Genomic DNA, 26,515 nt, shown 5'->3' with positions numbered 1-26,515 from the left:
AATGTGTAATGAATGCACCTGTGCACCTGTCGGGTGACCTGGAAAACATGGACCGTGTGGGGTCCTGAGGACCGAGTTTGAGAACCCCTGAACTAGTACAGTTATACATATACACTATGTGGAAGAAAGTCATTGGACACCCTGGTTTAACTCTGAAATAATGGAATCTTCCTGACAAAGTGAATATGGGCTCTTCCTACATGTAAAAATATGGAAGCAAGCGTCCTAGCAGATCATTTGCTGATAAAATGATGGACAGGAAATGCACTCTGTTATCATGGTCGAGCTGCGTCTCACAAGCCTCTGATCACAAAAACCAATACACGACAGAGACTTTGTTGGTGTAAGGAGTGGAAAAACTAAACGGTGGAGCAATGGAAACAAGTCCTATGGAGCGATGAATCACGCTTCACATTGTTTCGATCAGATGGGAGAGTGTGGGTATGGCGATTGCCTGGAGAATGCCTGTTACCCGAGTGTGTAGTGCCAACAGTAAAATTTGGAGGTGGAGGCATCATGTTCTGGGGTTGTTTCTGCTGGCATGGCTTGGCCCATGTACAGGTCGCGATTGCCTCGCCCTTCTACACTACCACAGTTGGTGACTGTACTGCAGGAGGAATGGCACAATATCCCACTATGTGTGCTACACAAACTTCTGGAAAGTTTACCACGACGAGTAGCTGCGGTTATTTCTGCAAAAGGTGGACCTACCCCCTATTGATTGTAAATAAACGCATGGTTTCCGTTGACATGTGTTGTCCAATGACTTTCTTCCATATAGTGTATACTTTTTGAAGGAAGAATAAATACAGAGTCTCGATGTACTCCTATTTAATACAGGGGAGAAGTGCACAGTAGTCAAAATGATCTGGCAAGTGACCGTGGCACTCACCTATCACCCGATTCCTTAAAAAGTGCTCTCGCACTGCTGAGCGCTTCTGGAAGAAATCACGCTCCCTTGCGGATTATCTCCATTTCAAATTCATTCTTTCCTCCTTCAGCTCTGCCCTTGCTCTGGCCAAGGAATCCTACTTTAAGTCCCTCATCCTTTCCCAATCATCCAATCCCCGCAGGCTCTTCGCCACCTTCAACTCCTTGCTCTCCCCCCCTCCTCCAGCTCTTCCGTCCTCCATCGTAGCCGCTGATTTTGCTACCTACTTTTCAACCAAAATCTCCTCTCTCAGGACTGCCATCACTGCTGCCATGACCTCACCCTCTCCCTCCTCCCCTCCTACATCTCCACTCCCCTCCTTCCAACCCCTGTCCTCATTTTACCCCACCACTGCTGCTGAAGTCCACTCTATCCTTCAATCCGCTTCTCCCTCCACCTGCCCGCTCGATCCTATCCCCTCCAATATTATCCGTCGTCTCAGTCCGTCAGTCTGCTCTCACCTGGCTCACCTCTTTAATCTTTCCCTATCCTCTGGGATCTTCCCTTCCTCCTTCAAACACGCTCTTGTCTCCCCAATTCTCAAAAAAACAAATCTGGACCCCAACTCTCCATCCAACTACAGGCCCATCTCCCTCCTCCCTTTTGCCTCCAAACTCCTAGAACGTCTGACCTATAATCGTCTCCTAAGCCACCTTACTGCTAACTCCATTCTGGACCCCCTCCAATCCGGGTTCCGCCCTTTACATTCCACTGAAACTGCCCTGACCAAAGTCACTAACGATCTACTATCGGCTAAATCCAAAGGCCTCTTCTCTATCCTCATCCAGCTTGATCTGTCGGCTGCCTTTGACACTGTTGACCACCCTCTCCTGCTCAACACCCTCCGCTCCTTTGGCATCACTGGCACGGTCTTCTCCTGGTTCACCTCATACCTCTCCGATCGCTCCTTCTCTGTCTCCACTCCGAGCTCCTCCTCTCCTACTACCCCCCAGCCAGTCGGTGTTCCCCAAGGGTCAGTCCTTGGCCCTCTCCTCTTCTCCCTCTACACCACCTCTCTGGGCACCCTCATCAGCTCCTATGGTTTTCATTACCACCTTTATGCTGATGATACCCTAATCTATCTCTCCTCCCCCGACTTATCCCCATCACTCCTGTCCAAGGTCTCCGAATGCCTCACGGCCATCTCAGCCTGGTTGACCCAACGCTTCCTGAAACTAAACATGGCTAAAATTGAACTTCTAATCTTCCATCCCCCGAACATCCCCTCTTCTCCCACTATCTCCATCAGCATTGGTGAAACCGAGATCACGTCCACCGACCAAACGCGCTGCCTCGGTGTCATCATTGACTCCTCCCTCTCTTTCACCCCCCACATTCGTGCTCTCTCACAGTCTTGCCGCTTTCACCTACGCAACATCTCACGCATCAGACCATTCCTCTCCACTGACGCGACCAAAATTCTCATTCACTCTCTTGTCATCTCCCGCCTTGACTACTGCAACATCCTTCTCTCTGGGCTACCTCTCACCCGCCTCGCACCTCTCCAATCCATTCTTAACGCTGCTGCTAGGCTCATCTTCCTCTCCCGCCGCTCTACCTCCACCTCCCCCCTCTGTTTATCTCTTCACTGGCTCCCCATTCCTTTCCGAGTTCTCTTTAAACTCCTCACCACCACCTACAAGGCTCTCTCCTCCTCCACAGCTCCCTACCTCTCTTCACTGATCTCTATCCACACTCCCTCCCGTCCTCTTCGCTCCATCGCTGACCGCCGACTGACCTCTCACCTAATCACCTCCTCCCACTCCCGTGTCCAAGATTTCTCTCGCGCTGCCCCCCTGCACTGGAACAACCTCCCGCCACCCATCAGGCTATCTGATTCCCTTACCTCCTTCAAGCGCTCCCTCAAAACCCACTTTTTTCGACTAGCCTATCCCTCCTCCTAACCTCTTTTGATCCTCCTATCCTGCCTCCGTTCCCACTTATCCTATTGTATTTCGTTCGTCCACCCACCTATTTTTAGTATGTCAACTCTTATGAGCAGGGCCCTCCTTCCTCACGTACTCACCCTACCTCATTACCTCACCTGTGCTCCTGTCCTGTTCTTCCCTTCCTCTACTTCATCTTCAGTCTCCTTGACAATTTTGACACCTACTTCTGAACTGATGCTGATTTTAGTTCTACCAGCTATACCCCTATTTATACTGTATCTTTCAACACACCCTGTACGTTACCTTGTAATTTTTTTTTTTGTTTGCTATGTACGGCGCTGCGGACACTTATAAATAAACGTACTACTACTACTACTACTACTGTTGCCAATTGTTAGCTTGAATAGCTATACTGTACATACTACAAGTGTTGCAGAAAAATATCCAATTCTAACTCACTGTCACAGCAGGGCAACAGTGAATTATGAGTCAATGGCCAATTAGATAGTTCTACATCATTACTATGAGTAAGGTGGGATGGAAAAACCTCATTCTCTACTATAATATAAGAACTACATGCCATCACTCTAATTGTAAAAGCTAAGTGTGTCTAATTGCCTCACATCAAACATCAGAGTGATATTACATTGTGTACTATCTACAAAACCACACAGCAGACATAATTTTTTTTTTTTTGTATAACAATTTGTATAACAATTTTTTATTGATAAAGACATAAATACAGACAATGTAAGTATGTATAAAGTACACGCTTGTTACAATTGAAAAACAGTATTAAAGATTTGCGTTTTTACAGCAAAAAGTGTGTCTTTGATTCAATGCGTCAAATTATCAATAAGTTTTCCTTTTTCAATTTTGGGGGTTAAACAAAGGTATAAAAATCAGGGATTGTAAGAAGTGGGAAAAGGGGGGGGTGTTAGGAAGGGGTGGTCGTCCAAGATTCGGTATCCTTAGTCGTGCTTCAAAAAGATGTGGGGTGACATTCTATGGTTTGTGATAAATGTGCGTTTTTTTTATAGCAACACTTCGCCCTTTTTAAAATCGCAAGATTGGCCCGTTTTTCGCATATTTAATGAGATGCGAAAAACGGGCCAAATAGTGCGAATAGGTGTGAGTTGGTGCGATGTGTTTAGTCCTGAAAATGTGCGATTTTCATGTCTGAAAATTGCACGTTTGCAGGAAATCGCAAATTAAAAAAAAAAAGCCAGCGCGGGGTCCCCCGCCAGAGCATAACCAGCCCCGGGCTCATTGAGCCGGTGCTGGTGACATAAAATCAGGGTCCCCGACAAATAGGGGTCCCCTTGATTTAATGAAACCAGCACCAGGCTCAAGGTCGGGCGCTGGTTCCCGAAATACGGGGGACAAAATGACTAGGGGTCCCCCGTATTTTAAGAACCAGCACCGGACCCAACCAGCCAGCAGGGTAATGCCACAGCCGGGGGACACTTATTATATAAGGTCCCGCGGCCAAAGCATTATCCCCCTGGCTGGTCAGCATGGGCAGGGGTCCTGGGGAAGTGGGGACCCCCCCAATGAAGGGGTCCCCCTCCTCCAGGACTTACCAGCCCATGCTGAAAGTCCGGGGCTGTCCCCGATGCCCCTGGGCGGTGGGCATCGGGCTGATGGATAGTGTAAAAAATAGAAGTAAAACTATTGTTTTCTACTGTAGAACTATGAGTCCCAGCAAGCCTACCCCGCATGCTGGGACTTGGAGAACCATTAATGGGCCCGCTGGCACTTGTAGTTCTACAGTACAAAAAATAGTTAAATAAAACACACTGACACCCTGAAAAATAAAAGTTTAATACACACATAACACACACACTGATACATACCTACCTTGAGCCCGTAGGTCGGTCCCTGGGTCCGGGCTCCGGGGCTCCAGGGCTGAAGAGTCGGGTTCTGGGGCCTTGGTCCTGGTTCCGGGGCTGGTCCTGGGGCTCCAAGGCTCCAGGGCTGAAGAGTCCGGTTCCGGGGCCTTGGTCCTGGTTCCGGGGCTGGTCCGGGGTCCTGGGCTCCAGGGCTGATGTCTCCGGGGTCCAAGATCCGAAGAAGTCCACAAGGGTACCTGAGGAAGGAAATCCTACTCACCTGGTCCCCGGCGACGACATCGGCATCCTCTCCGGCAGACGCGCTGCTCCCGGCTGCTGTGGTACCCGCTCTCGGACTGAAGAGGCGCAGAGACTTATCATCTTCCGCGCCTCTTCTCAGAATGATTCCATTGGCCGCATAGCGGCCAGTCAGGAGCCGAGAAAGTCGGCTACTGATTGGCCACTTGGCGGCCAATAGAATCATCCGGAGGAAAGGCGCGGAAGATGAAAAGTCAGAGAGTGGGTACCACAGCAGCCGGGAGCAGCGCGTCTGCCGGAGAGGATGCCGATGTCGTCGCCGGGGACCAGGTGAGTAGGATTTCCTTCCTCAGGTACCCTTGTGGACTTCTTCGGATCCTGGACCCCGGAGACATCAGCCCTGGAGCCCAGGACCCCGGACCAGCCCCGGAACCAGGACCACATTCTGAGACTCTTCAGCTCAAGGGACTGCAAAGGGGTTATTCTTCTCGGCAGAACTGCCGTAGTCAAAAGTATTATTTTCCCAAAATTAGCATATCCGCTACAAATGATTCCATTTTTTCTACATAAATCAGACTCGGAGAAATGCACCACACTTTTCCGTAAATTCATTTGGCGGTCCAAGAAACCCCGAATTGCAACGCAGAGGCTTCATCAACCTAAGTGTAAGGGAGGAGTGGGCTTACCTGATATTTTTACTTTCTCATGCGCAGCAGCATTCCGATATATTTTAGACTGGTGCTTGGGCCACTCCGAATTTAGCCCCTGTAGAAGAGCCAAGACCCTACGTACAGTATGTTTGAAACCGCATTACGTCCCCATATAAAACCCGTCTGGTCCTCGTGTATTATAGTCGGCAGAAGTATCTTCATTCTATTAGCAATTATTTTGGTAAAAACTTTATAATCAACGTTTAATAACGATATAGGGCGATATGATGATGGGAGTAGTGGGTCTTTATTTGGTTTTGGGAGGAGTTTTATGATTGCGTCACTAAAGTAGGGTGGAAGGGGGTCACCCAGCAAAAGTGAGTTGTAAAAGGAGGTGAGTATGGGGGTAATAGACTGTGCAAGGCATTTGTAAAATTCTGTAGTATAGCCATCCGGTCCAGGCGATTTCCCGGACTTAAGATCCTTAATTACGGCCATCACTTCACTCTCCATTATAGGGGCAATAAGCATGGATCTTTGCTCGTCTTTTAATCCAGGGTGGGTAAAAGTTGACCAGAAGTGTTGCTTTTGATTCAGGTCAACTGTGTTTTGGGTATACAGATCGGTGTAAAATGTCAATGATCTTGGGGCCTGAGGAATGAATGGCATTGGATTCATCTCGTGCAAGAATAGATGTCGAAGATCTTTCTCCATTTAGTAGGTTAGCCAGAATTTTGCTGTTTTTATTACCATGCAAGTGGAACTGATGTTTATTTTTGTTGACTCTTCTATCAGCCGATATTTGAACTAGTAAATCTAGGTTAGTTCTGCATTCCTTAAATTTAGCAGTATGTGAGGGCTTGTGGGTACATTTCATATCTTCATATGCTTTGGTTAACTCTAATTGTGCATTGCATAGTTTGTCTTGGTGTTGTTTGTTATGTTGTGCCATATGCGATATTGGTCTACCTCTCAGGACCGCTTTCGCTGTTTGCCAGTAAAGGGCCGGGTGTACTTGGTGTTGGGAATTAGTCATATGGTATTCGGTCCACATTGATTGGAGGGTGTCGCGAAATACATTAGAAGCCATCATGCCGGAGGGGAAACGCCATAATCTGTAACTTCCCACGGGAGCCTGAGTAGAAAGACTAATCCAGATAGGGGCATGGTCCGTCAGACCCAAAGTCTCAATCCCAGAGGCATTAATCCTTGTGGCCAGACCGTCTGAGGGTAGGAAGTAGTCTATTCTAGTAAAAACTGAGTGGGGATTAGAATAGAAAGTAAACTCCCTTTCAATCGGATGATGGAGTCTCCATATATCAACCAAGTGTAATGCTTTAAGTAAAAAGGGGATGCCATATTTTCTGGGAGGGGACGGCAGCGTGACTGCGGGCTGTCGGTCTAGGCATCGGGACACCAGACAATTAAAATCTCCGCCTAGAATTATGTTGGACCCTAGATATGGTAGTAATAAATTATGTACAGTTAGGAAAAATGACTTGTTATAAATTGTTGGAGCATAAATATTACAAAAGACATATTGTTTATCGAATAATCGGGTAGAAATTAATACATATCGTCCCTCTGGGTCTGACCGCCGATGATCTATTATCAGAGGGAGAGATCTCCTCATTAATATGGCTACTCCTCTGGATTTAGAGGAGTATGATGCATAAGCTATATTTTTTTGGCCCAACATAGAAAGTTTCTCATGTTCAGAGTCTGTAAGGTGAGTTTCTTGTAAAAAAGAAGTTACTTGTGGATTATCACATATATATATATATATATAGTGGCATGCGATGGGATGCGATTTTTGCTGTTTTTTGCCATTGTTTTTGACAAAATCGCATGCAATCGCATCGCATGCGATCACATGCGAGTTTTAACAGAAAAGCATCCAAATGCAGTGAAATTAGTATGAAACATGTTCAATGGCCCCCAAATGGCATTTTTGAGGCTGTACCACCCCCACTATCAACGCGAACCCGAAGCGTGGCGAGCGAAGCGAGCCCGCGAGGGGCGGCGGTACGCGTCCTACGACCTTTTCATACCCCCACTATCCACGTCGGCGTGGAGTTGAGAATAGAAAGTGTGGCGAGGGGACGCGGACACCAGTGAAGCCCGCTAGGCTCGACACGCTTCGGGCTCGGTGGCTCGCTGCGCTCGCCACACTTTCTGTTCTCAACTCCACACCGACGTGGATAGTGGGGGTATGAAAAGGTCGTAGGACGCGTACCGCCGCCGCTCGCCACGCTTCGGGTTCGCGTTGATAGTGGGGGTGGTACAGCCTCAAAAATGCCATTTGGGGGCCATTGAACATGTTTTATACTAATTTCAATGCATTTGGATGCTTTTCTGTAAAAAATTGCATGCGATCGCATGTGATGCGATTTTTTAATGTGTGATGGCCATCGTGGGAGCCGTGATACTCCACAAGTACCAAAAAGAAATATCCGCTCTATGAATATTAAGGTATGAAATAATTTTGCGGCGTTTCGCCGGGGAATTAATGTCCTGAACATTCCAGGAGTAAGCAAGTGGATTAGTCATTATGTTTAGTATAAAGGGATTCAAGTAGATGATCGGCAATCATTCCAAGAGGGCACATGAACAACAAATACAAATGGTCACATATATAGCATGAATAATACATCAGTTGTAACTCCCGTATCGAGGGGACCTTAGGGATAACCTTGGCGACCAGACATAATGGTGCATGAAGAGGTACAGATGGGTGGACTGGGGTAGGGAAGAAAACCGTGGGGTAGAAGCATCTATCGGTATATTGGGGTACCAATAACACAAGAGTAAAGAAACATAACCAGGAATACTCCATATGGGAGTGAATGTCTAGGGTCAGGGACTCCCTGTTAGTAATGTAACCCTATTAGTAATGTATAACCAAACAATATTTATCAATAATTATCAATATTGGCACGTGTGAATCAATGAAATAGTATGTATAACAGTTGAAAAAAGTTGTTGGAAATTTCTGTGAAACAACATATAGCTAAACATCCACACAGAAAATACCTGTAGCACCCGCTTCAAGTCCGGTACATACATAGTGAGCGGTGACAGCTGAAAGAGATAACAAAGGGCCTTATTTTGGTTCACTCTTTCTGACAAAATCCTTCTTAGATGGACAAAACCATGTGCACTGCAGGGGGGCATATGTTACTTGTGCAGAGAGAGATAGATTTGGGTGGGGTTTTACTTCAAAGTGAGATCTATATTGCAGTGTAAAAATAAAGCAGTCTGTATTTACCCTGAACAGAAACAAAATAGCTCACCCAAATCTAATTCTCTCTGCACATTTTACATTTGCCCCCCTGCAGTGCACGTCATTTTGTTCATCTAAGAAGGATTTTGTCAGAAAGAGTGAACCAAAATAAGGCCCAAAGTCTCTATTTGCAATTGAGGCCACTGAGTCTCCAAGTGGTAGAAAGTATTCAATCCTGTGAACAGTAGCCGCTAATTGGTAACATCCTGTTGGGAGGCAGTGGATTCCTCCAAGAAAGCCAGTGCGTCTGCGGGGGTGGAGAAGTCCTTATATCCCGACTCTGTAAATATACGCAATCTAGCCGGAAATAAAAGGGCAAACTTGCGTTGGGCTTGGATTAATTTGGAACAGACTGGGGTCATTTCTTTCTGGGCCCGAGAGACTTCTATTGAATAATCTTGAAAGATTAGGAGCAATCATTGCTGCGGGGAAAGCCGCTCAGTGCATACACACTGAGCGACTTTCCCCCTGCCCGGCACCGACGGAGGGAGGAGGACGGCTTTGCATAGCGCAGCGCTATGCAAAGCCACCCTCAAAGACGCTAATCTGCTGATATAACCAGCAGATGAACGGCTTTCCCGGCGATGATGCAGCAGCGTTCCCAGCTCATCGCTGGGGCATACAACACTGGGCGGCTTTGAGCTGAAAGACGCTCAAACTGGGTGTTTTGAACAACTTTCAGCTCAAAGTTGCCCAGTGTGTATGGGCCATAACTCTCTCTGCACATGTTACATCTGCCCCACCTGCAGTGCATATGGTTTTGTCCACTAGAGAGTGAATTTGCCTTTGCGAGTGAACACCATAATCTTCACTTGATCCAATCACTCAACTGAAAAAATATCAACATAGCATAACTGTGTAAAGCAGGCATGTCCAACATTGGCCCTCCAGATGTTTTGAAACTACACATCCCAGCATGCTTTGCCACAGTTTTGCTATTAGAGAATGCTAAAACTATTGCAAAGCATCCTGGGATGTGTAGTTTCAAAACATCTGGAGGGCCAACGTTGGACATGCCTGGTGTAAAGACACAACATATGTGATCCCATTTATGACTGCTACTGCAAAAATATTCATGGCAGCCATGATGATCCGCAACTCCAATCTGAAGAAAAACATGCAATATTGGTCCCTTGTTCCATAAACTCAGAATCGGATAAAAAGTGGCCATATCGCACTAGTGGATGGGGCATTAAGAATTGCCCATTGGCCCTTATTCTAGTTGAATCGGACGGATGTGTATTTCGGACAGGAAGAGAGTGTTCTTAGCCCGGCCTACCGTACGGATCGCTCACACCGTCCGGATGCTGTAAGACGCCGACCGAACGGACCGTGAGTGGATGTTTAATGTGAACACCACCTCCATCTGCATGCTGGGACTTGGAGAACCATTAATGGGCCCGCTGGCACTTGTAGTTCTACAGTACAAAAAATAGTTAAATAAAACACACTGACACCCTGAAAAATAAAAGTTTAATACACACATAACACACACACTGATACATACCTTAATGTGTGAAGAGAGTAGGGATAGATCCTCAACCAGCGCTAATAAAATAAATACAAACACTTCCCTTATCGGGGTTATCCTTGAGTAATTTTTCACCCTTGATAGTCACAGGGGCGTCTCCACATCAGATGAGAATATATGTGAAAATACAAGTATAGAAAAATATCATCGCATAAAACTGTATTTAATTTTCACAATTTAAAACATGGGGATACAATATTTCAAAAAAAGGGGGGGTTCTTTCACGACATCTGGATTAAGCATACAAAGTGCACTGGGTCACAAACTTAGGCCTGGAAAGGTAATTACCAGATGAATAGGAACTGTTTAGCGAAAAAAACAGTTCAAATAGACATATGATAGGTCACATACGGATCCCGGGTCACGCAGGTGCTCTCACAGTCAGGGGTAATATCCTCTCCTGGGCGTCTGTCTGGCCCTGTGTCCACCAACGCGTTTCAGATCCCACTGGATCCTTTATCAAGGTGTATGCTTACTAGTGTATCAGCGTCTCTATTTATACCATGAACAGCCTATAAAAAACGTCCGTTTTCCCGCTCTTTTGCGGGTGTAATTGAGGCCAGCTTCCGGGTGTAGATCCTCTACAATGACGCTCGCGTCACTTCCGGGTACAAGCAACCCGGAGTGACGTTCGCGTCACTTCCGGTTTCGTCCAGGACCAAAAGCATATAGCACACGCTGCGGGGAGCTGGATAAGCGCAGCGCGCACTTCCGTTTCCTGTCTCTAATCTTGTTAGGTGTAGATGAAGCCAGGCAAAAGGTGTATGTAGCGTCCATGCTACTTCCGGTATCGAGTCCAAACCTGGTGCGCTCACGTGATCAGCGCTTCTAAGGGCAACAGATTTTGCCCACAAAAAATTGAATGCTCAATAAAGAAACATTGGCATCTTTTAAAGAAGGACCCTTTAATTGGAAGTGAGATACCAACAAATCCTTCATTTATTTATAGAAAAGCACCTAACTTAGCAAATAAGTTGACCCGGAGTATGCATCCTAATAACACCTTAAGGAGAGGAATCCGCACAAGAGGCTTTCATAGATGCGGGTCATGTAAAGCGTGCATTAACATCAAGGGCGAGAAAAAGGTAGAAAAAGTGAACATTAACGGCAAAGAACAAAAAATAGAAGAATTCATAACTTGTAATGTTAAAAACGTCATCTATTTGATTGGATGTTCATGTGAGAAGTATTATATTGGCAGGACATCACGCCCACTAAAAGTACGCATGAGTGAACATATACGTAATATTGAAAAGGGTGTGGAAACACACTCCCTTTCACAACATTTTAAAACCACTCATGCGTGCTCCATCAAACATATCAAATTATTTATGGGCATTAAATATGTGGAGGGAAATAGCAGAAGAAGAGATCTGAGTACGCAACTTGCAAAAACAGAAATGCAAATGATCTATAATTTTAATACGCTCAAACCAAATGGTATCAACGCAGATTTTGAGCTAAAATGGTTTTTATAAAGATTTTATGATGTTTTAACCTTCTGCTTGTATACATTATATATACCCATATTTGCTGCTATTTTTTATATTTGTGTTTGTACTGTGTTTTTCTCACTGTTATATGTACTTATTTATAGAGATGCTGGATTCCTGTTGATTTTATATGGACTTTTTAAAGGACAGATGTGTGGGCAAAATCTGTTGCCCTTAGAAGCGCTGATCACGTGAGCGCACCAGGTTTGGACTCGATACCGGAAGTAGCATGGACGCTACATACACCTTTTGCCTGGCTTCATCTACACCTAACAAGATTAGAGACAGGAAACGGAAGTGCGCGCTGCGCTTATCCAGCTCCCCGCAGCGTGTGCTATATGCTTTTGGTCCTGGACGAAACCGGAAGTGACGCGAACGTCACTCCGGGTTGCTTGTACCCGGAAGTGACGCGAGCGTCATTGTAGAGGATCTACACCCGGAAGCTGGCCTCAATTACACCCGCAAAAGAGCGGGAAAACGGACGTTTTTTATAGGCTGTTCATGGTATAAATAGAGACGCTGATACACTAGTAAGCATACACCTTGATAAAGGATCCAGTGGGATCTGAAACGCGTTTGTGGACACAGGGCCAGACAGACGCCCAGGAGAGGATATTACCCCTGACTGTGAGAGCACCTGCGTGACCCGGGATCCGTATGTGACCTATCATATGTCTATTTGAACTGTTTTTTTCGCTAAACAGTTCCTATTCATCTGGTAATTACCTTTCCAGGCCTAAGTTTGTGACCCAGTGCACTTTGTATGCTTAATCCAGATGTCGTGAAAGAACCCCCCCTTTTTTTTAAATATTGTATCCCCATGTTTTAAATTGTGAAAATTAAATACAGTTTTATGCGATGATATTTTTCTATACTTGTATTTTCACATATATTCTCATCTGATGTGGAGACGCCCCTGTGACTATCAAGGGTGAAAAATTACTCAAGGATAACCCCGATAAGGGAAGTGTTTGTATTTATTTTATTAGCGCTGGTTGAGGATCTATCCCTACTCTCTTCACACATTATGGTCTTTTTTGGGTAAAGAAGAAATACCCGTGAGATAGAACCATCCCAGCAGCTTTTGTGCGCACTGTGGTGTATACCGATTGTATTACATTTGTACTGATACATACCTACCTTGAGCCCGTAGGTCGGTCCCTGGGTCCGGGCTCCGGGGCTCCAGGGCTGAAGAGTCGGGTTCCGGGGCCTTGGTCCTGGTTCCGGGGCTGGTCCTGGGGCTCCAAGGCTGAAGAGTCCGGTTCCGGGGCCTTGGTCCTGGTTCCGGGGCTGGTCCGGGGTCCTGGGCTCCAGGGCTGATGTCTCCAGGGTCCAGGATCCGAAGAAGTCCACAAGGGTACCTGAGGAAGGAAATCCTACTCACCTGGTCTCCGGCGACGACATCGGCATCCTCTCCGGCAGACGCGCTGCTCCCGGCTGCTGTGGTACCCGCTCTCGGACTGAAGAGGCGCAGAGACTTATCATCTTCCGCGCCTCTTCTCAGAATGATTCCATTGGCCGCATAGCGGCCAGTCAGGAGCCGAGAAAGTCGGCTACTGATTGGCCACTTGGCGGCCAATAGAATCATCCGGAGGAAAGGCGCGGAAGATGAAAAGTCAGAGAGTGGGTACCACAGCAGCCGGGAGCAGCGCGTCTGCCGGAGAGGATGCCGATTTCGTCGCCGGGGACCAGGTGAGTAGGATTTCCTTCCTCAGGTACCCTTGTGGACTTCTTCGGATCCTGGACCCCGGAGACATCAGCCCTGGAGCCCAGGACCCCGGACCCAGGACCACATTCTGAGACTCTTCAGCTCAAGGGACTGCAAAGGGGTTATTCTTCTCGGCAGAACTGCCGTAGTCAAAAGTATTATTTTCCCAAAATTAGCATATCCGCTACAAATGATTCCATTTTTTCTACATAAATCAGACTCGGAGAAATGCACCACACTTTTCCGTAAATTCATTTGGCGGTCCAAGAAACCCCGAATTGCAACGCAGAGGCTTCATCAACCTAAGTGTAAGGGAGGAGTGGGCTTACCTGATATTTTTACTTTCTCATGCGCAGCAGCATTCCGATATATTTTAGACTGGTGCTTGGGCCACTCCGAATTTAGCCCCTGTAGAAGAGCCAAGACCCTACGTACAGTATGTTTGAAACCGCATTACGTCCCCAAATAAAACCCGTCTGGTCCTCGTGTATTATAGTCGGCAGAAGTATCTTCATTCTATTAGCAATTATTTTGGTAAAAACTTTATAATCAACGTTTAATAACGATATAGGGCGATATGATGATGGGAGTAGTGGGTCTTTATTTGGTTTTGGGAGGAGTTTTATGATTGCGTCACTAAAGTAGGGTGAAAGGGGGTCACCCAGCAAAAGTGAGTTGTAAAAGGAGGTGAGTATGGGGGTAATAGACTGTGCAAGGCATTTGTAAAATTCTGTAGTATAGCCATCCGGTCCAGGCGATTTCCCGGACTTAAGATCCTTAATTACGGCCATCACTTCACTCTCCATTATAGGGGCAATAAGCATGGATCTTTGCTCGTCTTTTAATCCAGGGTGGGTAAAAGTTGACCAGAAGTGTTGCTTTTGATTCAGGTCAACTGTGTTTTGGGTATACAGATCGGTGTAAAATGTCAATGATCTTGGGGCCTGAGGAATGAATGGCATTGGATTCATCTCGTGCAAGAATAGATGTCGAAGATCTTTCTCCATTTAGTAGGTTAGCCAGAATTTTGCTGTTTTTATTACCATGCAAGTGGAACTGATGTTTATTTTTGTTGACTCTTCTATCAGCCGATATTTGAACTAGTAAATCTAGGTTAGTTCTGCATTCCTTAAATTTAGCAGTATGTGAGGGCTTGTGGGTACATTTCATATCTTCATATGCTTTGGTTAACTCTAATTGTGCATTGCATAGTTTGTCTTGGTGTTGTTTGTTATGTTGTGCCATATGCGATATTGGTCTACCTCTCAGGACCGCTTTCGCTGTTTGCCAGTAAAGGGCCGGGTGTACTTGGTGTTGGGAATTAGTCATATGGTATTCGGTCCACATTGATTGGAGGGTGTCGCGAAATACATTAGAAGCCATCATGCCGGAGGGGAAACGCCATAATCTGTAACTACCCACGGGAGCCTGAGTAGAAAGACTAATCCAGATAGGGGCATGGTCCGTCAGACCCAAAGTCTCAATCCCAGAGGCATTAATCCTTGTGGCCAGACCGTCTGAGGGTAGGAAGTAGTCTATTCTAGTAAAAACTGAGTGGGGATTAGAATAGAAAGTAAACTCCCTTTCAATCGGATGATGGAGTCTCCATATATCAACCAAGTGTAATGCTTTAAGTAAAAAGGGGATGCCATATTTTCTGGGAGGGGACGGCAGCGTGACTGCGGGCTGTCGGTCTAGGCATCGGGACACCAGACAATTAAAATCTCCGCCTAGAATTATGTTGGACCCTAGATATGGTAGTAATAAATTATGTACAGTTAGGAAAAATGACTTGTTATAAATTGTTGTAGCATAAATATTACAAAAGACATATTGTTTATCGAATAATCGGGTAGAAATTAATACATATCGTCCCTCTGGGTCTGACCGCCGATGATCTATTATCAGAGGGAGAGATCTCCTCATTAATATGGCTACTCCTCTGGATTTAGAGGAGTATGATGCATAAGCTATATTTTTTTGGCCCAACATAGAAAGTTTCTCATGTTCAGAGTCTGTAAGGTGAGTTTCTTGTAAAAAAGAAGTTACTTGTGGATTATCACATATATATATATAGTGGCATGCGATGGGATGCGATTTTTGCTGTTTTTTGCCATTGTTTTTGACAAAATCGCATGCAATCGCATCGCATGCGATCACATGCGAGTTTTAACAGAAAAGCATCCAAATGCAGTGAAATTAGTATGAAACATGTTCAATGGCCCCCAAATGGCATTTTTGAGGCTGTACCACCCCCACTATCAACGCGAACCCAAAGCGTGGCGAGCGAAGCGAGCCCGCGAGGGGCGGCGGTACGCGTCCTACGACCTTTTCATACCCCCACTATCCACGTCGGCGTGGAGTTGAGAATAGAAAGTGTGGCGAGGGGACGCGGACACCAGTGAAGCCCGCTAGGCTCGACACGCTTCGGGCTCGGTGGCTCGCCACACTTTCTGTTCTCAACTCCACACCGATGTGGATAGTGGGGGTATGAAAAGGTCGTAGGACGCGTACCGCCGCCGCTCGCCACGCTTCGGGTTCGCGTTGATAGTGGGGGTGGTACAGCCTCAAAAATGCCATTTGGGGGCCATTGAACATGTTTTATACTAATTTCAATGCATTTGGATGCTTTTCTGTAAAAAATTGCATGCGATCGCATGTGATGCGATTTTTTTATGTGCGATGGCCATCGTGGGAGCCGTGATACTCCACAAGTACCAAAAAGAAATATCCGCTCTATGAATATTAAGGTATGAAATAATTTTGCGGCGTTTCGCCGGGGAATTAATGTCCTGAACATTCCAGGAGTAAGCAAGTGGATTAGTCATTATGTTTAGTATAAAGGGATTCAAGTAGATGATCGGCAATCATTCCAAGAGGGCACATGAACAACAAATACAAATGGTCACATATATAGCATGAATAATACATCAGTTGTAACTCCCGTATCGAGGGGACCTTAGGGATAACCTTGGCGACCAGACATAATGGTGCATGAAGAGGTACAGATGGGTGGACTGGGGTAGGGAAGAAAACCGTGGGGTAGAAGCATCTATCGGTATATTGGGGTACCAATAACACAAGAGTAAAGAAACATAACCAGGAATACTCCATATGGGAGTGAATGTCTAGGGTCAGGGACTCCCTGTTAGTAATGTAACCCTATTAGTAATGTATAACCAAACAATATTTATCAATAATTATCAATATTGGCACGTGTGAATCAATGAAATAGTATGTATAACAGTTGAAAAAAGTTGTTGGAAATTTCTGTGAAACAACATATAGCTAAACATCCACACAGAAAATACCTGTAGCACCCGCTTCAAGTCCGGTACATACATAGTGAGCGGTGACAGCTGAAAGAGATAACAAAGGGCCTTATTTTGGTTCACTCTTTCTGACAAAATCCTTCTTAGATGGACAAAACCATGTGCACTGCAGGGGGGCATATGTTACTTGTGCAGAGAGAGATAGATTTGGGTGGGGTTTTACTTCAAAGTGAGATCTATATTGCAGTGTAAAAATAAAGCAGTCTGTATTTACCCTGAACAGAAACAAAATAGCTCACCCAAATCTAATTCTCTCTGCACATTTTACATTTGCCCCCCTGCAGTGCACGTCATTTTGTTCATCTAAGAAGGATTTTGTCAGAAAGAGTGAACCAAAATAAGGCCCAAAGTCTCTATTTGCAATTGAGGCCACTGAGTCTCCAAGTGGTAGAAAGTATTCAATCCTGTGAACAGTAGCCGCTAATTGGTAACATCCTGTTGGGAGGCAGTGGATTCCTCCAAGAAAGCCAGTGCGTCTGCGGGGGTGGAGAAGTCCTTATATCCTGACTCTGTAAATATACGCAATCTAGCCGGAAATAAAAGGGCAAACTTGCGTTGGGCTTGGATTAATTTGGAACAGACTGGGGTCATTTCTTTCTGGGCCCGAGAGACTTCTATTGAATAATCTTGAAAGATTAGGAGCAATCATCGCTGCGGGGAAAGCCGCTCAGTGCATACACACTGAGCGACTTTCCCCCTGCCCGGCACCGACGGAGGGAGGAGGACGGCTTTGCATAGCGCAGCGCTATGCAAAGCCGCCCTCAAAGACGCTAATCTGCTGATATAACCAGCAGATGAACGGCTTTCCCGGCGATGACGCAGCAGCGCTCCCCGCTCATCGCTGGGGCATACAACACTGGGCGGCTTTGAGCTGAAAGACGCTCAAACTGGGTGTTTTGAACAACTTTCAGCTCAAAGTTGCCCAGTGTGTATGGGCCATAACTCTCTCTGCACATGTTACATCTGCCCCACCTGCAGTGCATATGGTTTTGTCCACTAGAGAGTGAATTTGCCTTTGCGAGTGAACACCATAATCTTCACTTGATCCAATCACTCAACTGAAAAAATATCAACATAGCATAACTGTGTAAAGCAGGCATGTCCAACATTGGCCCTCCAGATGTTTTGAAACTACACATCCCAGCATGCTTTGCCACAGTTTTGCTATTAGAGAATGCTAAAACTATTGCAAAGCATGCTGGGATGTGTAGTTTCAAAACATCTGGAGGGCCAACGTTGGACATGCCTGGTGTAAAGACACAACATATGTGATCCCATTTATGACTGCTACTGCAAAAATATTCATGGCAGCCATGATGATCCGCAACTCCAATCTGAAGAAAAACATGCAATATTGGTCCCTTGTTCCATAAACTCAGAATCGGATAAAAAGTGGCCATATCGCACTAGTGGATGGGGCATTAAGAATTGCCCATTGGCCCTTATTCTAGTTGAATCGGACGGATGTGTATTTCGGACAGGAACAGAGTGTTCTTAGCCCGGCCTACCGTACGGATCGCTCACACCGTCCGGATGCTGTAAGACGCCGACCGAACGGACCGTTAGTGGATGTTTCATGTGAACACCACCTCCATCTGTGGGAACCTCCCCCGTCCTCCGATGGTCGCTGAGTGCTCCAGACCACTCAACATTTTTCAGAATAAAAGCAGGGATATAAGCGACCAGCTGACATCCGGCTATGTCAGCTGTCCGCCCCACACACGTGCGTCAAGGCCGCATTACCATACGTACACCCAGGGAACGCCCATAAAACGTGGGGCATACGCATATGTTAATGAGCCTAAACAGCCCTTCATGCCCCTCTCCACCCCCTGATCGGATGGTTCCGTATGATCATTTTCTGCACGGAACTCACTCCGTATTCGTACGTGTGAGGCATTCGCACATGCGCAAACACCAACCATCGGCCGGCCGTCCGCATTCAGAGCCATCTGACTCAATCAGAATAAGGGCCCTTGTACTATTAATGGACTGTGAGTAGGAAGAAGGCTGTATCCAAGTAATTATCACACTACGCAATTACAGGCCAAACAAGGATCGGTGATACTGCAATAACACATGTTGTGGCTTCTGCAGCTGTTTATCATAGATTATGCTTTGGTGTATGAGACACCTGAAGCATAATTCCCTACAAGTGTCCAGTGTTAGATAGCCTTGTCAAAACTATTAGCAGTGGTAAATTACCACTTCTATTAGGATATCGATTTTGTTAGTCCTGAAAATCACTTGCTCACAATAATACAGGGTTGCCTACTTTTGAAAAATAATTTCAGGAAAAATAGTAAAAGGCATCGGGTGTTGCCATGGGTAAAGTAGGCGTGGTCACATCCCCTTTCCGAATGTGTACTGAGCATTGTTTTTTTCAAGACGCCTCCGATTTGTATACAGTAGAGCTCATTATGTTTTAGGTTGTTTTAAGTCATGATGGAATAAATGAATAAAATAAAGTTATTATCAGTGTTCTTCCTACAATAATTTATGAATATTTTTTTTTCCCATTTTAAAAGAATATTCAGAAATTATTGTAGGCAGAACATGGAAAATTTTTTTTTTTTACTTATTTAACCAATCGAGTGATACGCCTGGAAATTTTTCTGGTTCAGCTGCGTTGCCGCAGCGGGATGTCCTGGAAAATTTCCGGCCATACCACCATATTGAAAAGGGCTGGGCAACACCGGCCCTCCAGATGTTGATGAACTACACATCCCAGCATGCCTTGCATCAGTTTCAGCATGGCCACATAGCAAAACTAATGCAAAGCATCTTGGGATGTGTAGTTCATTAACATCTGGAGGGCCGGTGTTGCCCAGGGTATCCGGACTATTTGTAGACAACAAGTAGATAGACAGCCATTAGGTCGACACCATTAGTTCGACAACTCAATAGGTCGACATGCTTTTAGGTCGACATACCATTAGGTCGACATGTCATTAGGTCGACATGTCATTAGGTCGACAGTCAAAAGGTCGACAGTCAAAAGGTCGACATGGTTTTTTTCACTGTTTTTTGAGCCGACATGTGCCGACAGGCGGTATTTCATGCCCTACTATCCACTAGGGCGTGGTGGGAGAATAAAATAGTGTGCCCGAAGCATTGCGAGCAAAGCAAGCGATGCGAGGGGCTGCGGTTCACTTCAAACTGTGTCCATGTCGACTGTGTTGACATTTCGGCCAAAAAACAGTGAAAAAAACCATGTCGACCTTTTGAATGTCGACCTAATGGCAGTGTTGACCTAATGGTATGTCGACCTAAAAGCATGTCGACCTATTGAGCTGTCGACCTAATGGCTGTCTATCTACTTGTTGTCTACAAATAGTCCCACATCCGTTGCCCAGCCCTGATATTGAAGGTGTGCACCACTGGCGCATCACCTGTCTGGGTACTACCCACATCCTCTCTCTTCCCGTCACTCCCCCTCACCTCTCTGGTGCTCATACACTGGAGCTCCCCTGCCCCCTTTAGTTGCAGGGAGCAGGCTATGAGATGTTCGGTGCGCCTAGGGGGGACTCGGGTGCCCGGGTTCTCCAGAGTCGCCCTGAACATCGCTGAGTGTGCCACCTGTTGTAATTGGGGCAGCGTCAGGGCCCGGGAGCTCCGGCGTATGTTTGCCGGAGCTGAGGGGGAGCGACAGGAGGGGGGGGGGGGGGCTTCATGGGGGGTTGCCCACCGCTCTGTGGTGTTTTTTTCTGGGGCAGGACAAACCTGCTCTGGTAGGGTTGTCCTGCCCCAGCAAATCCCACCACTCAAGGGGTTAATATGCCAGCAGCCGTCATGACATGTCACAAGATAGATTGTTTGTGTGAGATTTATAAATAAAGTAGCCACCGCCTTCTTTTCTGCGTGCTTGTTTCATGCGATAGCCTCCACCACTGCACACTTATTCCCCCTGTCCCACGGTTGCCGCACGTCAAACTGTGCTAGCTCTCTCTGCTGCGCTTGGTGTCCTGAAATTGCGACTGCCCATGCGAGAGAGGGCTAGCAGACACACTGTCCCATGGGTCTTCAAACTGTGGCCCTCCAGATGTTGTGAAACTACAAATCCCAGCATGCCTTGCCACAGTTTTGCTATAAGGGAGTGTTAAAACTGTGGCAAGGCATGCTGGGATTTGTAGTTTCACAACATCTGGAGGGCCACAGTTTGAAGACCCATGCACTGTCCTGTCACCTGAGTGTGCCGGGTCTGCAGTGTCAGGGATGGCCATCGACAATCAATGATGGTTTATGGCCGATGTCGAATAGTTTTACCAGATGGTTTCCCACCATCGATGTCAAGCTTAAATGAATAGTTTTGTTTTTGCTTTTTCTCCAAGGTGTCGGGACATGGAGCATAGCATTGCCCGCGGCACCCACGAATTACCGCCCCCGTATTTTGATAGGCCCACAGACCAATAAAAGAAAATGGTTGACCATCGATATGTAAAAACATTGATGGTCATCCATTGAATATTTCTACACTATCGATGGTCAGTTGTAACCATCGATGGCAAAGGCAACCATGGCACTCCCTATAAGTGCATTCTGGACTGGGACCAGCAATGCACCCTTGGAAATCGGTACTTGGCAACCAGGATATATAGATTTTCAGCCAGGGAGTGGAGTCAGTTGGAGGGTATGCATTTTGGTAGTACCATCACGTTGGCAGTGTGATCTACGCATGCACAGTACACATTGCGGAAGAAAAGGGTCCTCTCCAAGGAGTCCGTTAAATGTCCCAGGAGTCTCACGGACATTCTGGAAGAGTTGCCAACTCTGCAGTAATAGGTTTCAAAAGCAGAAACAAAACACAAAAATACTTTCATCATTACTAAACATTGTTATGGTATTTCACCTGATAACCTCGTTGTAATACTCTGAAATCAATTTAATGCAGGCATGTACAAACTGTGGCCTTCCAGCTGTTGTGAAACTACACATCCCAGAATGCCTTGCCATAGGTTTAGCATTTTTTACATAGTACATACATAGTGGCCTCAGTTCTGCATATCCTCTTTTTCCGGAAAGGGTCAAGACGGGGTTTCCAGTGCCACTGCTTCTGCCTCATGCATGAGTGAGTACATGCCCTCGACATTAGTGCATGTACTTCACATCACAGACACTGGGCGGCGCTGAATTCACTCGACCTGATATACTATACCGGCGAGGCAGCGAGACCGAGACAGCAGGGGTAGGGTTGTACACAGTAGCGTAGCCGTATGTTGTTGCACATTGCACATACAAAGTTACACAACAGCGTGTTGCTATATATACATATGCTCAGGCTGCACTATGCGTGATCTCTCCCTGGCACGGCACCTGTCCCGCGGGTGTCATCGTAAAAGTTATAACACCCGGTTACGGTTACCCCTCCTCCCATTTCCCTTCTTGTATCCACGCTGCAGGGTCCACTCCCGTCCCGACTCCCACTGTAACGGAGTCGGTGCTAATCGCCGGTCCTAGTCCCAGCCAATCACAGGCAGAGGGCGTCTCTAGACTCTCCCGGGTGTATCTGTGTGACCGAGGCGCTTCCAGTGCAGAAGTTCGGGCAGGAAGTGCAGGGTCAGTGCGCACTGGCTGTATATTGTGGAGTTACCCGCTGGGGGGCGGGGTTATATCACCCTAAGGTACCTGCGACTTGTCACAAGTAGGACGTAATTGTTGGGGATGTATGTGTACTGGCTGGTTTATGTGGATAAGGAGTATACACTGAGATGTATACACAGTCAGTGAGGTGTGTAGTGTGACTGCAACACACACACACACGTGTGTGTGTGTGTGTTATGACATGACATAAGGACGTGCAAAATGGTAACTCAGGGCACCCTTCTTGATACTTTCTTAAAGTAGAGCAGAACAAACTGTATGAGGACTGGAGAATATAACATTTCTAAAGCACATGTTGGGGCAGTTGTCAGATGAATACTGTACATTGGCTGAGTGACTGCTCATTCTCTTGCTTCATCTTGCTTCTTCTGTCCATGTATAGGGCTTAGCACCAGGTCCCTGTCAGAGATGAGGAGCCGCAGTAATTCGGGTGTACAACTGGATAGATATGCCAGACTGGTCCAACAAACTATACTCTGTCACCAGGTTAGTTGCTACCAATAGCATACTTCCATTTAATAATATATTGCTTACTTAGAACAATGATAAGTCACTGATCTTTCTCTCTCACTGATTTCTGTGTCCCCAGTATCTGAGATACAGCATAATAATGCCACGCTATTCAACACAACTACTCAACTCTGTTCCACTGTTATATATATATATATATATATATATATATATATTATATATAAAATTGCTATTTAACATAACATATATTGTAAATATTTGGTTTAGTATTGTAATGTATACAGTATTTATTTTATTATTTTTAACAGTTCCTTTTATAGCCTCAGCATATTCCATTGCTCTTTGCAACTAAGAACCAAACAGTAATAAGACAAGAATAGGTAGCAGGTATAACATAGTGGTGAGAGGGCCCTGTTCATAAGCCTACTAAAAATAGGTCCTGACAAACAAGGATAAGTTCTACATGTTGCATAATGGTATTCGTGGTGGTCTGTAAGGTCCAGCGTTGGTTCAGGGGTGTGTAATGTGCTCTATGGCAATAACCCGTTTGTGCCTACAAAAAGGGGAGTAGCCTCAAGACCGGTCACCTGTTTTCATCACTCTGGAGGTCCGGAAGGTGCTGGGCTTCCCCTGGAGACTCGCTGTCTGCAGTGCCAACTCCTACATTGTGACAAGTGTGTAATGTTGCAGTGTGGAACCCAGCTCTTGCCACTAAAGAGGAGCTGTCACTTTGGTGACATCCAGGTGTAGCCCACACCCATGTAGTGATGGGTGTAGAAAGACAATATGTAATGTTACATGTGGACTGTATAGAGGTAATATAATTGGATAGGATAACTTATGTAGGATAAAGGTGTGTGGTTCTGGAATTTGATAAGCATATGTAGGCAGCCCACACCCACAGGTTGGATTCCGTCTCAAACTTGCTAGTTTATTTAAGGATTATAAATGCATACCTGAAGAAGTTTGATTCTACTGGACCAGTTTACACTGATCAATGTTGCATTTACATTAAAAAGTCAATTTTCAGGGAACATTTGAATGATAAAATTTAATTTAAAAAATCCTGTTGTGTGAGAGATAGCGTTTCCCCAGAGTGGGTACAGCCCGAAACAATACCTGCAACAATAAATGAGAGTAGGTAATAGAGACACAGATGTTGGGCAGGGCAGACCGGTCAATCTGGAAGGTATTGGGAGGGGATGCATTTAGCATACCGGCTGCTGGAATGTCAGTGTTCACCATACCGACGCCGGGAGACCAACATCAATGCCAATCGTATGTATGCCAGGCGAGGTAATATTAGGCAGGGAGGGGGTTTAGGTTTATAAACTGGAGAGAGAGGGGGGGGGGGGGGGGGCAAAGACTTAAGCCCCATACACACTGTATGATTTTTTTCAAAGATATCATGCAGTAGGGCACATTGTTAGATCAGAGTGTGACCTGTTTGGTTATTGACATATGTGATCAGCCCACACCTACAGATTATATTCAGGCCTAAACTTGCTAGTTTACCTATGGATTATAGATGTTTTTATAAAGGTGTTTGATGCTATTGGACCAGTTTACATTGCGAAAGCACACTAAGGAGATTTGTGGTTTAGCAGGACAGTTAAAATGTTAAGGGAATTTTCTGTTACTGAGGACCTTTGCTATGACTACAGGGAGCTGAATCCAACTCATATGTACAGTGAGTGCTGGGTGAGCTGGTTCCCTGCACTGTAATGCTGGTGTTTGGGACAGTGTAGAGATTCAGGTGCTGTGTCCCCTGTTTTGCAGCAGCATTCATACACTTGAAGAACACAGTCTGTCAGGAGGTACTGAACTTGATGCATAATAGGCCTCACAAGTGTGTTATTGGACATCCTTGGAGCTTTTTTTTTTATTCTGCAGTGCAAATATAGTGGGCTGTATTCAATGAGAATTATTCTCCGTGCATGGCGAGAGATTTTTTCTCTCGCCATGCACTCGCCCTGTTCCGGAGGGCTCGCTGCCACTCCTGCTCCCACTATTCAATGTGGTTAAGACTCGCCGCCACTCGCGGCGAGTCTTAACCCCTGCAGCGGACGAGCGTCTGCGGCAGGGAGCTGGCAGGGAGCCGGGGGACGGTGGCAGCCAGGGAGATTAAAGTCTCCCTGGCTGCCCCAGAACATATGTGGAGGGGAGGTGGGCTCCCCGGGACCCAGGCAGCACAAGCTGCCCCCCCTATAGCCAGCGGGGGACCCAGTATTCACTGCACCCGATCGTGCATATGTAATGATCGGGTGCAGTGAATATATGAATATCTAATGAGCGGCTCGAGAGCTCCGGCCCCCTGCTGGCTGCTCTGTGTAAAAAATAAAAATAATTTTTTTTTTTTAAATATATTTTTTTTAAATTAAATATATATTCATGTGCTATAAGCACATATGCCCCTTCACAGAAAAAAAATCCAGATTTTTTGACACAAAAAACAAAACAAAAAACCTTTTAGTTTAAAAGTTCACATTCCCGTTCTCCATGAAAAGATGGAGAATTGCTACACGGAGAGACACGGCGAAAATGACTTAGAAAGACGGCGCAAATATCACATTGAATAGGGTGGTTCACTTTTGGAGAGCAAAAGGCTCCTTCCAACGCGAAAATAGCACAAACTCGCCATAAAACATGGCAAATTTTTCTCATTGAATACTGCCCAATGTCCTGTGATTTGTGAGCCCCAGCTTGATTTCAGTGATATAGCTGCTAAATTTATGCTGGCAAATAGTTTTAAGGCAAAACCAGGTTAGTTTGGTATTAAAATGAATTTCCATCTGTAAATCATGCAGCTATCTTACAGAAATGTGCAGGTGATAAAAATAACTGGGTGTTCCATTTGGGCCTGGAGTTCTGCATTTTATGTAGCTGTATGTCTGCCAGTAGATTGTATGCCAGTTCTCAAAGTCAATTCTGCTATGGATTTTGTAGTCAGAACATTACTGTATATTTGTCCAAACAGTCATTATTATGCATTGTTAATTACACTGCTTAACTTGCAATCAATTAGATATTGGCTTCTTCAAATTTCAGTGAATTCATGATCCTGATTCTGCAGTGCGGTCTGAGAGTTCTTGGCGCTATATGTGTAATAATAGCAGAAGCAGATGAGAGGCGATTGGCTCAAAATAGATTTGAAGACAGAGTAGAAGCTTGTGCTGTGACTGGCACAATTAGAGGTGTATTAGTTAAACATGGCATGCCATCTGACACTGACAAGGCTGTTGTTTATTGGGTTACATTACGCTACATCAGGACTTTTTAATGATAGCACTGGTCACCTCAAGCAGGAAATTTTATGAATTAGCCCACGATTTAAACAGAGAATTATAATGAGATGCTGACCTTGAATCCGAGCATTAAACTGTTTGGGTCAGGAAGTACACAATTTACTAGTGGAAGGCGTTTTACTATTGTTTCACATCAATACAGTAAGTATATCACAATAAACAGAAAAGAAAGCTACATCGGTAAATAAATACATACCATCTAAAACCAGGCTACAATACATACTCGTCATT

General features: G+C 45.6%; 1 protein-coding gene across 9 annotated transcripts in view; it reads left to right on the top strand.

The window, feature by feature from the left end:
* The window catches only part of PHKA1 (phosphorylase kinase regulatory subunit alpha 1), a 295,837-nt gene that overhangs the window by 45,000 nt on the left and 224,322 nt on the right, over nt 1–26,515 (top strand). For 2 of the 9 annotated variants that reach the window (XR_014460676.1, XM_083159086.1), the window contains exons 1-2: nt 21,940–21,975; nt 22,891–22,994. Coding sequence is in view for 8 of the 9 variants with exons in the window: in XM_083159086.1 (XP_083015212.1) it covers nt 21,972–21,975; nt 22,891–22,994 (108 nt within the window). In the remaining variant the exon portion in view is untranslated. The other 7 variants (XM_083159093.1, XM_083159092.1, XM_083159091.1 and 4 more) reach the window with 6 other exon arrangements.

This window comes from Crinia signifera, chromosome 9 (genome assembly GCF_055691185.1).
Source record: "Crinia signifera chromosome 9, ASM5569118v1, whole genome shotgun sequence".
NCBI classification, from domain to species: Eukaryota; Metazoa; Chordata; class Amphibia; order Anura; family Myobatrachidae; genus Crinia; species Crinia signifera.
Note: the sequence above shows the minus strand (reverse complement) of the source record. Positions and strands in the feature narration are given on the sequence as shown.